The following is a 15820-nucleotide window of genomic DNA, read 5'->3' as shown; positions in this document are numbered from 1 at the left end:
TAGCATGACAGTCACATTAGTCAGTGTTGGCGTCAGTCTGAGGTAAATATATTTCTTGTTAGTTTTTCTTTATAGAAATTCATTTGTTTGTATTATATAATTATCACATGAAATCTGATTTTTGGAAGGGAAAAAAAGATGGAAGTGAAATGTTGCGTATTATTCATCATATATATTTACGGTATATATATGTTAATGAATATCTAAAGCATGGTTTGGAATAAATATAGGAACAAGACATTGATTTATTAGTATTTTAAATCAACCATTGTTGTTAATATTGTACACATTAACGCTGTATTTAAATATGTTTATCCCATTGTTTATTTTATGTATTTTTTGTCGGCCAAAGTCTGGCTCGTCTGTCTGGAATTCTTTTAAAGGCGACGCGTCGCTGTCTGCCGCTGCAGAAGAGATCAGATGGGGAGAACATTTTCAAAAAATGGTCCCCAAACTTCAGGGCCTGGGTAAACTGGCAGGACACACTGCCGTCAGCTCGGACAGAGACTGTACTTGTGAAGGCTGCAGTGTCAACTAATAACGGTGAGTTTAATGTCCGCAGCGGCTCGCGGTTTTCTGTAGCCAGCCGTCGGAGCTAGCTAGCAGGCTAACGTCACATCTGTAACGGTATGATCAGAGTCTGAAGCTCTGTCGGTTTGTTTCACTGTGTGCTGTCTGAAAGCAGAACACAACCATCAGACTAACATTTCCACAACAATGCCTGCGTCAATTTACAAGCAACAGATTTGCCTTCGTAGCTTGTCAACTAAAAGTGTGTTTGTTGTCCAGCTGTTGATTTTCTCGTGCACTAAGAACACAGCAACAATAAGTGGTGTGGTCGTGTGTGTGTGTGTGTGGTGTGGGCATTTTCTGTTTATTAATTAATTACGTGATGTGGTTCTGCTTTCTGTAAAGTACAAAATAATACTGTTGATGTGAGCCTTTTGCAACTATCATGTTGTCAAAGTGCAATCAAATTTGCCATGGTGAGTGCAGGGACGGTGTGCATAACACACAAAAATGCATACAACCAGTGGTGGAATAAGTACTCAGATCCCTTACTTAAGTAAAAGTGACAATATTACAGTGTAAAAACATTCACAGTCCTGCATTCAAACATTCAAACTATTACTGAAGTAAAACACAGAAGCAATAGCATCACAATACACTTAAAGTACCAAAAATAAAACTACTCATGGTGCAGAATATATATTATTGGAATATAGTTTTTGATGCAATAATGTGTTTTTCAATAACTGTTGCAGCTGGTAAAGGTGGAGCTAATTTCAATGACTTTATATATTGCTGGGTAGCATAACCTATAATAATGTTATAGTTTATTTGTTTTTTGTATTTCTTATTATCAAGAAAAATCTGCAAGGCACCTAAAGCTGTCAAATTAATGTAGTTGAGTAAGGGACTGTTCGTTACTTATCAAAGGAAAGGGGTGGCTGGGTTGTGTGTGTTTTTTGTTTGTTTGTTTGTTTTACCCCCTCCAAAAAATGGTATGGTACATCAGGATATTTAGAAATCCCCACAGCATGTTTTTCATTATCATCAAAAATACAGACCCTCATCTTTTTATGGACTTCATGCTGGAGAGGTTGGAATTAGGATGTTTTGCATGTAGTGCACATGATGCACCACCGGAGTTCAGTCTGGTGCAACGGACAGCTGAGAGCACATGGGAGAAGTTTGCCTGGTAGCCTTTCTCCAAGGAAGCGCTTTCTGACAGAAATCTATTTATTTTAACCCAAACCATGATTTTTATTTTTTTTTTTTTTCTGCCAACTTTAACCAAGAGATCCCTGCTGGTAGAAAGTGCTCGAGTAAAATTGTGTTGTGTAGAAAGTGGTGAAAAGATCATTTCAAGACTGTAAACAGCTGAGCCTGCAACATAAGAGAGATTTCAGGGTTATTTTCACAACTTAAGCGGTGAATCAAGGGTTCATTGCAACCAAACAAGAGGTGGTGACTTTTGGAGCAGTGGAATAACTAACTAAACAACTAACAAGACTAAACAAAATGGTTTTGGTGAAGTTTGATTTTGTTTCAGTCGAATTTGAATGAAGTGTGTTTTATGCCGAGTTAAGGCAATTAAGCTAGTCTTACTTTGGTAAAAGAGAGAAACATGAATTAAGAGGGTGTATGGTTGTGTTTCTCTCTGTGTTTAATAAGAAAAATAGGTTTAACAATGTTACCTGTTGGGGGTGTTTCGCCACACCATAATTCCGTTGTATACCATGAACCTCTAGGAAGGATGCGAATGTATAAAAAAAAAATAGATACCGCCCAAGCGAAGTTATTAGATTTTAAAAACTTAACCTTTGATTTTTGAAAATTAAAAGATGACGACAAAATTCTAGAGTTGATAAAAGCCTCGGTTTTTCTTTCTTGTCATGCATGCTGGTAAGTCAGTGCATATGGTTTATTTTTGGCAAAAATGTTAAATGTAGAATGAACTGATTTAGATTAAATATAATTTTAAGCTCAGATTTGTCATGTTTTTCCCGAGAGACGGGTTTGTCCCACATAATGTCCCTTAACAGTGATTAAAAAATCATTTGACATGCCTCCCCTTTTTTTGCACCACCCCCTCCCCTCTAATTAATAACAAACAGTCCCTAAATCATATAATAGTTACTTCTGAGATGTAGTGGAATTATAAAGTAGCATAAAGTGGAGTTACTCAAGTACAAGTACTTAAGTACAGCACTTGAGTAAATGTACTTAGTTACATTCCACCACAGCATATAAAAGGCTGTAAATAAACATAAAGTGCAGTTTGTGAGTGACATGCAGCGGGAGCTGGCTGCACAAAGACACACTTTGACTGAGATCTAACAAAGACACTTCAGATAGGCACTTAAGGTTGTCAGTTGCAAGGGGCTGTCTTAACTGACTCGAGTAGAACTAATTTGCAGTGTTTTCTGGGTAAATTAAGAGTCTTTTCTAAGTTACAACATGGCTGATCAAGTCAGCAGCTTCCTTGATTTGGCCACTGTTCTCTCTGCATCGTCAACCTAATGTTACATGTTCTGTGATAAAGGATAAAGATGTGATTACACACTTAATCCAGAATTTCGTCCTAGGAGTTTTACTGTTTGAGAATTTGAGAAATAACCTTCACTAATAATAATAATCCAAATTATTATTATTATTATTATTATTATTATTATTATTTGCACCTGACTGTCTGATTTTATATCACTTTTAAATGAACAATATGTGTGACAGACTCTGATAAGTGTTGGCAGACTAATCCATGCGTGAACTGAGAAATCTGATGGGGTGTCCCGTGCCTTGCAAAAGGGCACCTCGGCAGTGCCCAGGAAGTGAACTGGCACCTCTCCAGCTACCAGCTACCATATTTGGTCCGGACGGTGACTTGAACAGGCGACCCTCCGATTCCCAACCCAACTCCCTATGGACTGAGCTACTATTGAAAATAATAATGATAATAAGTGGACTGACAGAGAATTAATCAGCAGTGGGCAGATGGTGTAGTGGTGTGGAGTTTGCATGTTCTCCCTGTGTCAGCATGGGTTTTCCCAGGGTACTCCAGGTTCCTCCCACAGTCCAAAGACATGCAGTTTAGGTAAACTGGTGAATTCTCATTGCCTGTAGGTGTGAATGTGAGCATGAATGGTTGTCTGTCTCTATGTGGCAGCCCTGTGATAGTCTGGTGACCTGTGTAGGGTGTGATAAGCGCAACCCCAGCGTGACCCTCAATAGGATAAGCGGTTACAGATAATTAATGAATAATCAGCAGGTATTTTTGATGATTGATTAATGGTTAGTTTTTAGTTCCTTTTAAGGGGAAGGGGACATATTCTCTGAAGCAGCTCTTCCAGTGTGAGCATTTGCTGCTTTGCTCTGTAATATATCATTTTAAATGCAGTTAGTTTTGGAATGTTGGTCTGATTAAAGAAGACATTTGAAGATGTCAACTTGTCCAAACTAGTTGAGAATGGCAATAATGTGATTTTTCCATACTCATACTATATGTACTATATTTGGATATCAGATCAAGGTCTTCTGGTTGTTGTCTCACATTACTACATAAAAACTCACACTGCGGTCTGGACATATTCAGCATGAACAAACCTGGAAGCAGTCAAATTTAAAGATTATAATTTAACTGCCAAAACTGGGAGTCACAAAAGTTTTTTTTTATTACCACCCAGATGCAGTCCCTGCCCATGGAAGTGGGAAGCAGCAGCAGCAGCTCGGCTCCCAGCGACACATCAGACTCAGTGGTGCAGGTGTGCTTCCCCAGCGCTCAGGCCTCGGTGCTGGACAGCCTGAACCGGCAGAGAGAAGACGGCAGGCTCTGTGACCTCTCCATCCACGTCCAGGGACAAGTGTTCAAAGCCCACCGCTGCGTCCTGGCTGCCTCCTCACCCTACTTCCATGACCAGGTGGGAGACTTATGCTGCTAGGAAACAACTCCAACATGTGAAAAATGAAATCATTATGGAGTCGTATTCATCTATGTCTGATTTTGACCAAGTAGAATATATATGTATATATATATATATATATATATAGCTATATTATAAATTTGAGTTTTCACATAAGGTCCTACTTCTACAAGACTGAAGTTACATTTGTCAAAAGAAGATTTGATTTACTGTAAATTATGGTCACCAGTGTTGTTTTGAATGTGCCGAGACATAAAGTCTGTGTAGTTTAAACTGATCTGCTTCTTATTATTTCTTGGTAAGGAAACTGGTAAAACCCCAAAACGATGAGCATGACAGAAGAGATCTGATTTAGCACAAATTTAGAGCTGAGCCTCACACAGAGATTTGAATTATGTGTCTGCACATCTTGGTTTTTGTGCTGTAAGTATTTTATTTCCACAATCGCTTACTCATCCCAAGTGTTATCAGTATCCGTATCTTAACAAAGTGACTGATGGGTTTTAAACCACAGACAGACACTGGGCTGATCTAATGTGTTTAAGTGTGTTGTAATTACTTTATGTTCTTGTCTAACTGACTATTTGTCTGCTTTTTACAGTTTTGTCTTTTGTGTTTGGAGAGCAGAAGACAAATTTCCACCCATGGTGGACAATAAAGATCAATTCTATTTTATCTGCCAAAGACTGGTTTTACTGACACTTGATGCAGATTCAAACATCTTTGTGTCATAACTATGTGGGCAGTATGTGTAACCAAGATTCTGTGGTTGCGTTGCATACTCCTCATCTAAAATGTTTTCAGAAACATGCTTTAGATTACCGTTTAACTAAAATACAAGATTGTTTGCTACCAGCTGGCCGCCATATTGTTTTCAGAAGGGCAACCCACCAGCAGGAGTGTTTATTGGTCTGATGCTGCACAGTGCACTTATGTAATTTTAGGTTCTCTACCTCTTAAGCCAAAGCAAATGCTGCAGCCCTTTTTTGCTGCTTTTTCTGTTCAGCGCCAATTTCAAAAGTATTTCCATCTTTCTACTGCACAGACAGCCTGTTTTTTTGAAAAGACCATCTTTCCGGCAGTAAGATACTTTAACTGTCTGAGAGACAGGCAGACAGATTGACCATCCAAAGGTGGCATAAATCAATCAGGATTTGGACTGTGAATCAGCAGGTTTCCACCATGATAAATTGGTGTGAGAAATAAGAAACAGGCATGGGGAGATCAAGGGGGAGGCAGGACAAATCATTCATAAATGTATAAATGTATCATTGTGACCATTTTCCACCCACTCCCAGGTACTACTGAAGAACATGTCTACAGTCTCCATCCCAGCAGTAATGGACCCGCTGGCGTTTGAGAGCGTGCTGAGCTGCGCTTACACCGGTCAGCTCCGGATGCTGCGTGAAGACATCGTCAACTACCTCACGGTGGGCAGCGTCCTGCAGATGTGGCACATCGTGGACAAATGCACAGAGCTGCTGAAGGAGGGCCGGGCTGCAGCGGGAGGAGGGAGCAGTGCAGGAGGTGGCGTGCAGGAGGGAGCCAGTGCCGGAGGAGGTGGAGGGTCGGCTAACCTCGGGTGCAGCAGCAGCAATGGTGACGGTGCTGCAGGCGGTGGTAATGGAGCTGGTAGTGATGGGGCTGTTGGTGGAGGTCAAGCCCAGGTGGTGGGGTCCATTGAGCCCCAACCTGCCTCCCAACCTCCCAGCCGCCCATCAGTGAGTGAGAGCCAGTCTCCCAGCAGCACCAACTACTTCAGCCCCAGGGATGGGAGCAGCTTCGGAGGAAGCGGTGCGGCTGCAGCTGGGGCTTCGGCAGATGGAGGTGGGGCGAGCAACACCCCCAGCTATTGCACCCCATCGGGAGGAGAGGAAGCCTTCCTTATTGAAGAAGAGGAGGAGGAAGTAGAGGAGGAAGAGGAGGAGGTGTTGTACCACCAAAGGAAGAGAGGAAGAGGAGGAGGCAGCGGGAGGAGGAAGAAAATGAGCTCAGTGTCAGAGCAGGAAGTTGGAGTCAGCGACAGCTTTGGTGTGTCTTCCTATCAGGTGAGGCTCCATCAGTGTGAGCAACTGACACTATTAAATCAATCTGAAAGCATATTTTTTTTTAAGTTTTACTCACACAAAGCCTCTCAGTAACTTTGTTTTTACATTATTGTCTGTCAATAATTGATATACAGAATTTTCATCATTGTTGAATAGATGTAATGTGATTGTCATGAGCAGAACATGGTTTCCTCTGGTCCCACAGTCATGAAGCAACTTATATGAACATTAGGAAGATTCTGCATGCTAAACATCCAAATGTAGTGGGAGTATTTAAATTTTTTTCCTTGTCATTTTGTTTGGTTTTAACGCAGCTTTTCTTTTAATGTTTTCGGTCCATGTTAGTCAAGCTGCTTTTCCTTGATCCTTAAAAAGATGATATTCTGAAAATACAAAGGTTTTGCTGACGACAACTAGATATCCACCATTTACTGTATTATAACGTAAAATATCTGAATTGAAAGGATGGGGAGGACTCAGCGATGCCGCTGCAGAAGCGTCCTACCTACAGCCAGCCCAGCATTATGCCCCGTAAACAGTGGGTGGTGGTGAAAACCGAGCGCATGGAGGATGACGACCTCATCGTAGTGTCTGGGGAGGAGGGAGGAGAAGATGAAGAGGACGAGGATGAGCGGGAGATGGAGTTGGCCAGAGAGAGGGAGAGAAGTGACTTCAACATCTCCAACGTTAGGAGCCTATCAGCTGATCTGGGAGGCAGAGCGGAGAATGACATGGACTCACAGGTAAGACGAAACTCACATTAAATACACAGCGTGTAGATTTTTCATTTTGTCAGCATCTTTTAAATTAAGTTTTTTTGGTTAAAAAAATGAGACAGACCTGGTGGAAACTGGTGCTGGGTGTTTTTGTACCAACACCAGGGGGCGGCAACATTGCAAAATATTTAGTTGTAACCAATGACTGTACTATATAAAAATGGACGACGCGTCTGCCTTCTCTCACTGTACAATAATGAAGGCAAAACACTGCCATCTTGCACTGGTTATGTCATTTTGAGACAGATTGTGCAAAGTAGCGATCTCCGTAGTATCAAGTTCTCACCCATAGCCCTGTCCGACCAATCGCAAACAGTTCCATAAATCGCGAGCACACTGATTGGCACACAGCTGTCGATTGACATGTCACACCCCCTTTATATTTCTGTCACTAGGAAAATATTTCCTGGTGCAGCAAAATCTGAGCATTTTGCATCCATCACAGATTTATGTTCACTTTAATCCATTGCTCACTTTTTATCCTCTGCTCATTATTATTATTGTTATTATTTATTGCTGTTTTCTGTATTTTTGTACTTTTTTTGCATGCCTAGTGTTTTTAAGTTTTTTAAGTTTTTAAATATTGACATCTTTAATCTGACTCTTTCTCCTGACTGCTGTAACACTGGAATTTCTCAATTATGGGATCAATAAAGGTGTATCTTATCTTATCTTATCTTATCTTAAACCCTCTCTTCTTTGTCTGTCTCCAGGTGGACTACTGCCAGTCTTCAGAAGACTACCTCAAGTTTGAAGGCAGTTTAATGGACCAGACTTTAGCTCAGCACCTTCATGACAGTGCAGCAAGTCAGAGCCAGAGTGCTAACCGTGCCGTTTCAGCACTGCTGGGCCAGGTTCAGTCTGCCGCCTCGGCCCGGGCCCAGCTTTTCCCCCTGGACATGCAGGGGAACCAGATCCTCCTCTATAGCCAGGCCTCCGGGCTCTCTCTGGACACTGCCGCCCCTCCACTGGGGATGGCAGGTGGTATGATAGGAGGAGCCCCTTTCAAAGGTCCCAGTCTGGAGCACGGTGCAGTCCACCTGTCGGTGCAGGGCGGTTTGGGAGTTGATGGCATAGACAGTGGGGGGATTGGAGGGGGAAGTGGGAGTGGTGGCAGCAACAGCAGCACTGGGGGTTCAGGTAAAGTGTTTATGTGCCACTGTGGTAAGACCTTCACCCACAAGAGCATGAGGGACCGCCACATTAACATGCACCTGGACCTGAGGCCCTTCCACTGCCCCGTCTGTGCCAAGAAGTTCAAGATGAAGCATCACCTCACAGAGCACATGAAGACGCACACGGGCCTCAAGCCGTACGACTGCCTCGGCTGCGGCAAGAAGTTCATGTGGCGCGACAGCTTCATGAGGCACCGCTCGCACTGCGAGAGGCGCAGTGGCCTGGGAGAGAGCGGGGAAGGTGGGAGCAACGGCGAGGGAGGGAGAAGAGGAGGAGGTGGAGGTGAGGATGGATCAGATTTGATTTCCTCCCCTCACCTCCTCCTTTCTGCAGGTGAAGGAGGACAGGGCGCTATCCTGGGAGGAGGGAGAGGAGGAATGTCTGTTTCTTCTCCACATCTTTCCGGCACTGTTTTGTCGCCACAGCACACCGGCGTCTCAGCAACAGGAAGTAGCAGTAGTAACAACAGTGTAAGTAACAGCAGCAGTGCTGCTGTGAGCAACAACATGGCCTCCGCAGGGGCGCTTCTAGGGGTCGTCTCCCAGAGTCCTGGTCAGGGATCAGGGATGTTTGCTGGTCTAGGATTGGGTCGAAGTGTGTGTGATGAAGACGTGTGTGAAGTCAGTGCCAATGATAGTAGCGTGACTTAAACCGCAAGTGTATGTTAGGTCCAACGGGTGCCTCTTTGTGAGCAAACAGTCAGGCTTCTCGTTCCTGCTGCTGTTTTTACAATATAATAAACTTCGAAGAAGCTCTTCTGAAATACTTTTAACTGCCAACACTCAGCATTTCAAGCAGGAGGTGTATACTTTGTCAAGAGTGGGGAGAATAGGAGAGGCTCCCGTTGGACACACAACCTGAAGAAGCTGTAAGTGTTTATTAAAAAATGGGCTTTGAGATTCCAGTCGACTGTTGTGCTGCAAGGTTTCTGAAACAGACTTGTGGTCGCGCTGATGCCATCTTAAATTATACGCGATCCTCACACCACAAAGGCTGTTGGAAACTTGCCTCCGAAAAGTGGCCTCATTAGAAATGGACCTTTTGTCTCAGTAAGTAAGCTATTGTTTTCAATATCCCAGATGTTATCAAAGTTTATTTTTTGGTTTTGTGGAAGAATGCTTTGCGTGTCGAGAGGAAACCAAAAACGAAGAGACAGTGCTTCACTAACTGTTACTTTCTGTGGCAACATTATAGTGTCAGTAGAGTTAAAAAAAATGGCTGTTCAAATAGCTGTGATTTTTTGCGGTGTTGTATTATAAAATATCACTGTCATATGGTTTAAAAAAAAAAAAAAAAACACAAATCTGCAGGAGAAAAACTTACTCAACACATAATTCTACAAAGAAAAGAAGAAGCTACAATTGCAGATTTGTGTTTTTTTTCCCCTCACAGCAGCAGTGGTACATATTTTCCTCAGTGTCCCATGTGACAGACTAAATGTCAGCACTGCCATGTTGTTTTAGATGATACTTCGGTGCTGCTTTGCTTGAAGCCCAAGCTGGAATACAGTGAAAGGCACAATCATTTATCCTCACCACAAGGGAACTCTGATTGATCCCAGACGTGCGTACAGGGAGATATTTACCAGACAGGAACAAGTTTGTCTTGTTGAAGTAGCTAAAGATGAAATCTCTTTTCCAATATGGCCGAGCCCGACATAAACACAAACACTACCTGTAACTGATAAGCTCAGAACTTCCTCTGTGGACCTTTAAAAGCAGGGGGCGATTGATCTGCTCGGCAGTAGAAGCCCCCGATGCTTTTATTTTTGCTGCTGTTACCTGCTTTCACTTTCTTGTTGTTCACAGAGTTCTCGTGCTTTGAGAAGTATATTATTACTGTAAATATATAGAAATATATGTCGTTTACTCATCAGACCTGGAACAATACTAACTTGTAATACTGATCCATCGGTTTGCCGCCGTTTGATCTGCTCTGGAAGAAGTTTATCAGTCGTAGAGAAAGTGTTCTGCATCCCTAAAGTCATCTGAGTCTGCAGATATCTGATAATTCAGTGAAGGGTATTAAAATCTAGCAATGATGGTGGTTTTATCTAAGCTATACAGTGTATGGTGTCTTTACAAGCATACCTCCTCTAAAGGGTTGACACAATAGAAGTTATGGACCCAAATGAAAAGTAAACCTCATTTTTGCAGTAGCTGTTATGCACACAGAGAAGTCACATATTTGTTTTAATCTTTTTATATGACGATATTTTGTTATGAAGAGTGCTACACATTTCATTTATCTTCTGTCTTTGGATTCCCACTGGTGGATTTTCTTCCTGCAAACATGTTAACATCATAGAGTCATGTAGGTCCTGACCTCCCAAAAGGTTGTATCTATTGATATTATCTGCAGGAGTTTTGGTCTCACATCTGCTCCTGTTTTGGCCTTGGATGCGAATGTGTTAAAAGGCTTAAGATTTCAGAGTGAAGGTCAGCAATGTTTTGATTTTTTGGAACCGCCTCAAGAAAACTTCAACTCTAATGGAAAAAGGAAATTCAATATTGGACTTGTCAAGTGTCCTGAATATTCTGTTTCCTCTTTGGATTTTCTAAATTTTGAGTAACAGTGGTATTGAAAACTACAAGTTGATAGACAAAATATTCAGTAACAACTTTAACACTTTTTTTTTTTATCTTGTGGGAAAAAGTTAATCATTTTGTTTGCACAAGATAATTAACTTGTTCCCACAAGATAGTAATTTCTGTGCATAAGATAAAATAATATCACAGGACTTTCGAGGCTCCATAGAAAATAAAATTTGATAAGTAGAGCTTTCTCCATCACGTGTTGGCTCTGTGCATCTGTAGTCGTTAGAGACGCGTGTGAATTTGTAGTAGATTATCTTGTGCACACAAGATTAAAAAATATCACTTAACAGAACTTGAAAGCCTCCATAGATTTGCATTCCTTTCTATAATCAAACTGTTGTACATTTAACACCTGCTGAATCAATATTTGGGGGAAGGCTGGATTGCAGATAATTCACTTCTGGGAACTCAGGACTTGGAGTTCATCATTGTCTACTCACCATGAAACAAAAAAGAACTTGCTCTCAAGATGCCTAATTGAAATGCAGGTCGGTTTGTTTACCTTGAACCTCATAGAAACGTAACCTCAAAGTTTCTCTTTCTCATTTCTCCACTGAACACAAGGATCATGTTCTCTGGGCCCTGCTGTGGTTTAAATACTATTAGTTCTGTGCTGTATTTACACTGGCAGCATTCTGAACATTTAGCAGTTCAACTACTGATAAGACTCATTGACAGTACACACCACAGTATAGATACTTGTAGCCTTTGCTTTTCCATTAAAGCACTAAGTCATGTATGTGTCGCCATGCCAACATTTTTGCCAAGTGGGTTCAGGTGCCTTACAAGCACTTTCACTTCCTCAGCACTATTTTTGTCTGTGTAATATTCTAATCTTACAATGGAAACATAACATGTAGTAGTTACATGATTTAAAACAAATGTATGTATATAGAAAAACATTGTGTGGTAAAGTATGTTTACACCATTGAGTTCATTAGTACTTTGTATTGGGACATTAGCGTACAAGATATATTAAATCAAAGGTAACCATAGCAACAGTACTGATGTTTTACGATACATCACCAGATAGCTCTCACTGGTGAACCTTAAAAATACGATACATTCCTATGTGTCCTTTTATAGAAAGTTACAGACTTGTTATAAGAAAGCAAACACTTTCTTCACATCGCTTGTTATCTTATGTTGTCGACTCACCTCACGGAGCTGCTCGTAACACTTTCAGAAACTCACAAACTTATCCACATTTAGCAGGCTGCAGATTCTCCACAAGGGGGGGCCGTTCACACATCATCAGAGCAGGAAATGTTGTCAACATCAGGACTCCACCTGCAATATTGCAAACTTAAATACTTTTTACTGTAGCATGAGTTTTAACAATGACCAGTGTGTCTCATTTAGATAAAACTTCAAGGGTGAGTTCAGTATCTTTCAACTCAGACCATACATTAACATGTTTGTTTCTATGTGACTAGTGGGATTGACAGTTGTTAAAACTGGTCCAGTGCTGAGCGGGAGGGCTGCAGCCAGCAGCTGTTTAACAGGTTGCAATGTCACCAATATTGGTCATGTTCCCTACTCAGATTATGTCCATTAAAAGTGCTTGTTTTTGCCACTGACAGGCTTAGATTACTATTAGAAGTGTCCAACAAATTTATTTAAAGGATTCCGGCAGAAACACCTTTTTTAAAAAAAAAAAAAAAAAAAGGAGTAAGAACCTTTTTATTTTAACCAGAAACAGCCTTGAAGTCACCATCACCTAACCGACCAAACTTAATTTGAATAAACATTAATTTTAGTGTATGAAGTTAAATGGTTAGTTGGCTTTGGTTATAAATCTTTTGGGGCAGTTTCTGATTAAACAAAAAGGATCTCACTCTTTAACAAAAAGATCTATCTCTGTAGGGATCCTTTCCATAATGTCAGAAACTTTAAACAATAATCTGAGCTGGTCAGTGGCAAAAACAAGCACTTTTAGCCAGCTGAAATTGACAGTGCACAATTGCCCCTTATTGTTGCATTGCAGCCTGTTTCAGGCTGGTTGCAGCTGTCTTGCTTAACACTGGACCGGTTTTAAAAGTTGTTGCCCCCATTAGTCATGTAGACAAAAGATAAGAAGATAGGGCCCAGGTTTAAAACATACCAAACGTACCCTTTAATTGTAAGCAAGTGGCCCCTTTTGAAAGAACAAACTATGTAATCTAAAATTTGGAAAAATGTGGTTTTATAGAAAAGAGAAGTGCATCATTATTTTTGATGAAGTAATATTCATTTTCAAAGAAGTGTGCCTCCTTGTGGCCACAGCTGTTACTTTGATTATGAGGTTATGATAATGTAAAGCTGCAGCGGTGTGATAACTGTGTTTATTTATGAAGCTGAATTATCTGTGTCCAACACACTTTAACCAAATCGTACTTCAGTGTGCCAGTGTAGCTACAGCACAGCACAGGACAGTTGGTGGTGGAAGAAATATCACACATGACCTCTTAAATATTTCACATGCCTTCGGAGATGCAGTTACATAGAGAAAAGTGATAAAGGATATGAATGTTTTACCTTCTATGAAGGCTGAGGTTGAATATTTTTATATGCAGGTTTGGGGCTAAATGAAAGGACTGTTGGCTTTTGTATGTGTTCAGTGATCTGTGATGTGTGACCTCCAGTGTTTCCTCTATGACTTCACTTGTGTTTGTAGGTCAGTTGGGTTTCAAATTTGTTCCTGTTTGTTTACTCCTCTACTGAACACCTACAGAGAAAACAGTGGATGGTTGTAAACGCAGAATGTGTGAGTGACGTGTATAATGGTGATCTAATGCTTATCCTAAGTGTGGAGTTAAACATGTGCATATAGATAACTACACAGAGTGAATGTAGGTAAACAAGATGAGCACATTTATTTGTATGTATGTCTACAAACACAACGTGAAGATTCTGAGGTGTTTTGTGTTCAGAGAAGGCTCAGTCAGAAATATGTGAACTCTTGGGAAACCAGTTTTACTGATTTTTAAGCGATGGGTGACAAAATAATCTCTACTTTTTACTTCCAGTGATTGAGGATAGTCTGAGGTTTAGTCAGTAACAATCCTGATGTTAGATTCTGTAACACTCAGTCTGTCATGTAAACTAACACAGGAAGTTGCGGATTTAAAGGCACAGTCAGCAACTTTAATCTAATACACTTTTTGTTGAATTCAGCAGATATGTCCTCATGGTCTGCTTCCTGTCTGATCTGTGTGTGTGTGTGTGTGTGTGTGTGTGTTCATACACAGCCCTAGCTCTGTAAATGGCAAACAAACAAAGTTGCTCAGACCCAGCTACACATCACTATTGCAGCCAATCAGTAACAGGGGGCGTTTGTGCTTGTGCACAGGACAGGAGAAAGGCCATGGATGCATTCGGGTATATCGGGTGGTACGCAGGGGACACATCCCCCTCAATATGTGTGTACACTTGTCTCCCCTGCTCCCCATAAAACAGTGGAGTAGCAGAGGACTTTAGTGTTGACAAAATTAAAGACATTTATACCTTAAAATGAAGAAGAAAAGGGACAAATTGATGCATAAAAAATCACCAGGATGCAGGAAATTAAGTGTTTGATGCTCAGTTATCTGGCAGAGGACCTTCTGAGGGAGTGCTGAGGTGGAGGGGTGTATTTATTTTCATGTTTACTTCAAATAATATTCTTTCTCCAGAATTACTGACTCCAACTTTACGTGCAGTTAGCAGTTTACATCTGATAGCATGTGGTCTGGACATATGCTAAATGCAACTATACAGAAACAATTTTTTTTAAAAGAAGACTGACATAATTTGATCTCACTATATCACCTCTACATCTCTAAATTTAGCATCCTCTTATTTGTAAATGTGCTGAATCAGAAAGTGCATATTAAAATACTTACTTTATGACACAAAAAAATAAACAAAATAGACCCCAAACCACAGAGTTCACAGTTTTTATGTGTTCAAGGGCCCCGTGGTGACTGAGGGACCCTATAAGCACCCTGTTATTTCGCAATGCCTTTTGGTGTCCTCGTAAATAATGGAATATGATGCAGTTTATTGTTGTGTCTCCAGAAGCTCTGCAGCTTCATCTGCTGCAGCGCTAACACACTGAACAGTTTCTGAACTACAACAGACATCATCTATTGTTATTCTTATCCATGGCCCATTTGTTTTTCTTGCCCTTTCATTAACATGCTTTCATAACATTGCATTGTATGCACTCGTGCCAATAAAGCCACCTTAATTAAAACAAAGGAATCAATCAAAAACTCCAAACTAGGACCACATGGTTTCCCTTGCACCCCATCTAATATGAATGAGCTGAACATTCTTTTATCAAGAGAAAGAAAAGATGGAAGGATCCACGTAGAGAGCTCAGAGTTGCTGCTGAAAACTAGACTGAGGTAATTTAATTATTTTTGTACATTCCACAAACTGTGTAACTTCTTACGTCTTCTGATTGACCAGTTGATTGTTGAACTGAAAATGACAGTTGTCAATAGACATTTTTATGTAAATCCTGAGTGGTACTAATAATGTAATAACCTACAGTACATCAGTATTCACCTCTGCCCTGTATCAAAATAATGGATTAATAAATTATTTGGTGCGAATAAAGGACATTGTCTGTCTTTAATGTCTGTTCAAGTCTTGAAAAATATAAATAAAACATAAATAAATCTTGGAATGGTTCATATCAGCAGAAGCTACGCAGGTTTAGGCTTCATTGTTAACTGCAAATGCCTCAATATTCAGAGAAATTTGCAGTAAGTTAATACTGTAATGCAACAAAGAAGCTACAGCGACAGATGCAACAATCCAACTTTTTCTCT

The 15820-nt window shown here is 40.7% G+C and overlaps 1 protein-coding gene across 1 annotated transcript; it reads left to right on the top strand.

Annotated features, from left to right (window-relative positions):
- Nucleotides 1-381: 381 nt before the first annotated feature.
- On the top strand, nucleotides 382-15554 carry zbtb22b (zinc finger and BTB domain containing 22b). The gene is made up of 5 exons (XM_049603040.1): nucleotides 382-543; nucleotides 4188-4421; nucleotides 5723-6472; nucleotides 6937-7215; nucleotides 7962-15554. The coding sequence occupies exons 2-5, from the start codon at nucleotides 4188-4190 to the stop codon at nucleotides 9072-9074; spliced, it is 2376 nt and encodes a 791-aa protein (XP_049458997.1). The 5' UTR covers nucleotides 382-543; the 3' UTR covers nucleotides 9075-15554.
- Nucleotides 15555-15820: the final 266 nt, after the last annotated feature.

This window comes from Epinephelus fuscoguttatus, linkage group LG17, assembly GCF_011397635.1.
Source record: "Epinephelus fuscoguttatus linkage group LG17, E.fuscoguttatus.final_Chr_v1".
Classification (NCBI taxonomy): Eukaryota; Metazoa; Chordata; class Actinopteri; order Perciformes; family Serranidae; genus Epinephelus; species Epinephelus fuscoguttatus.
This window is presented reverse-complemented; position numbering and strand designations above follow the sequence as displayed.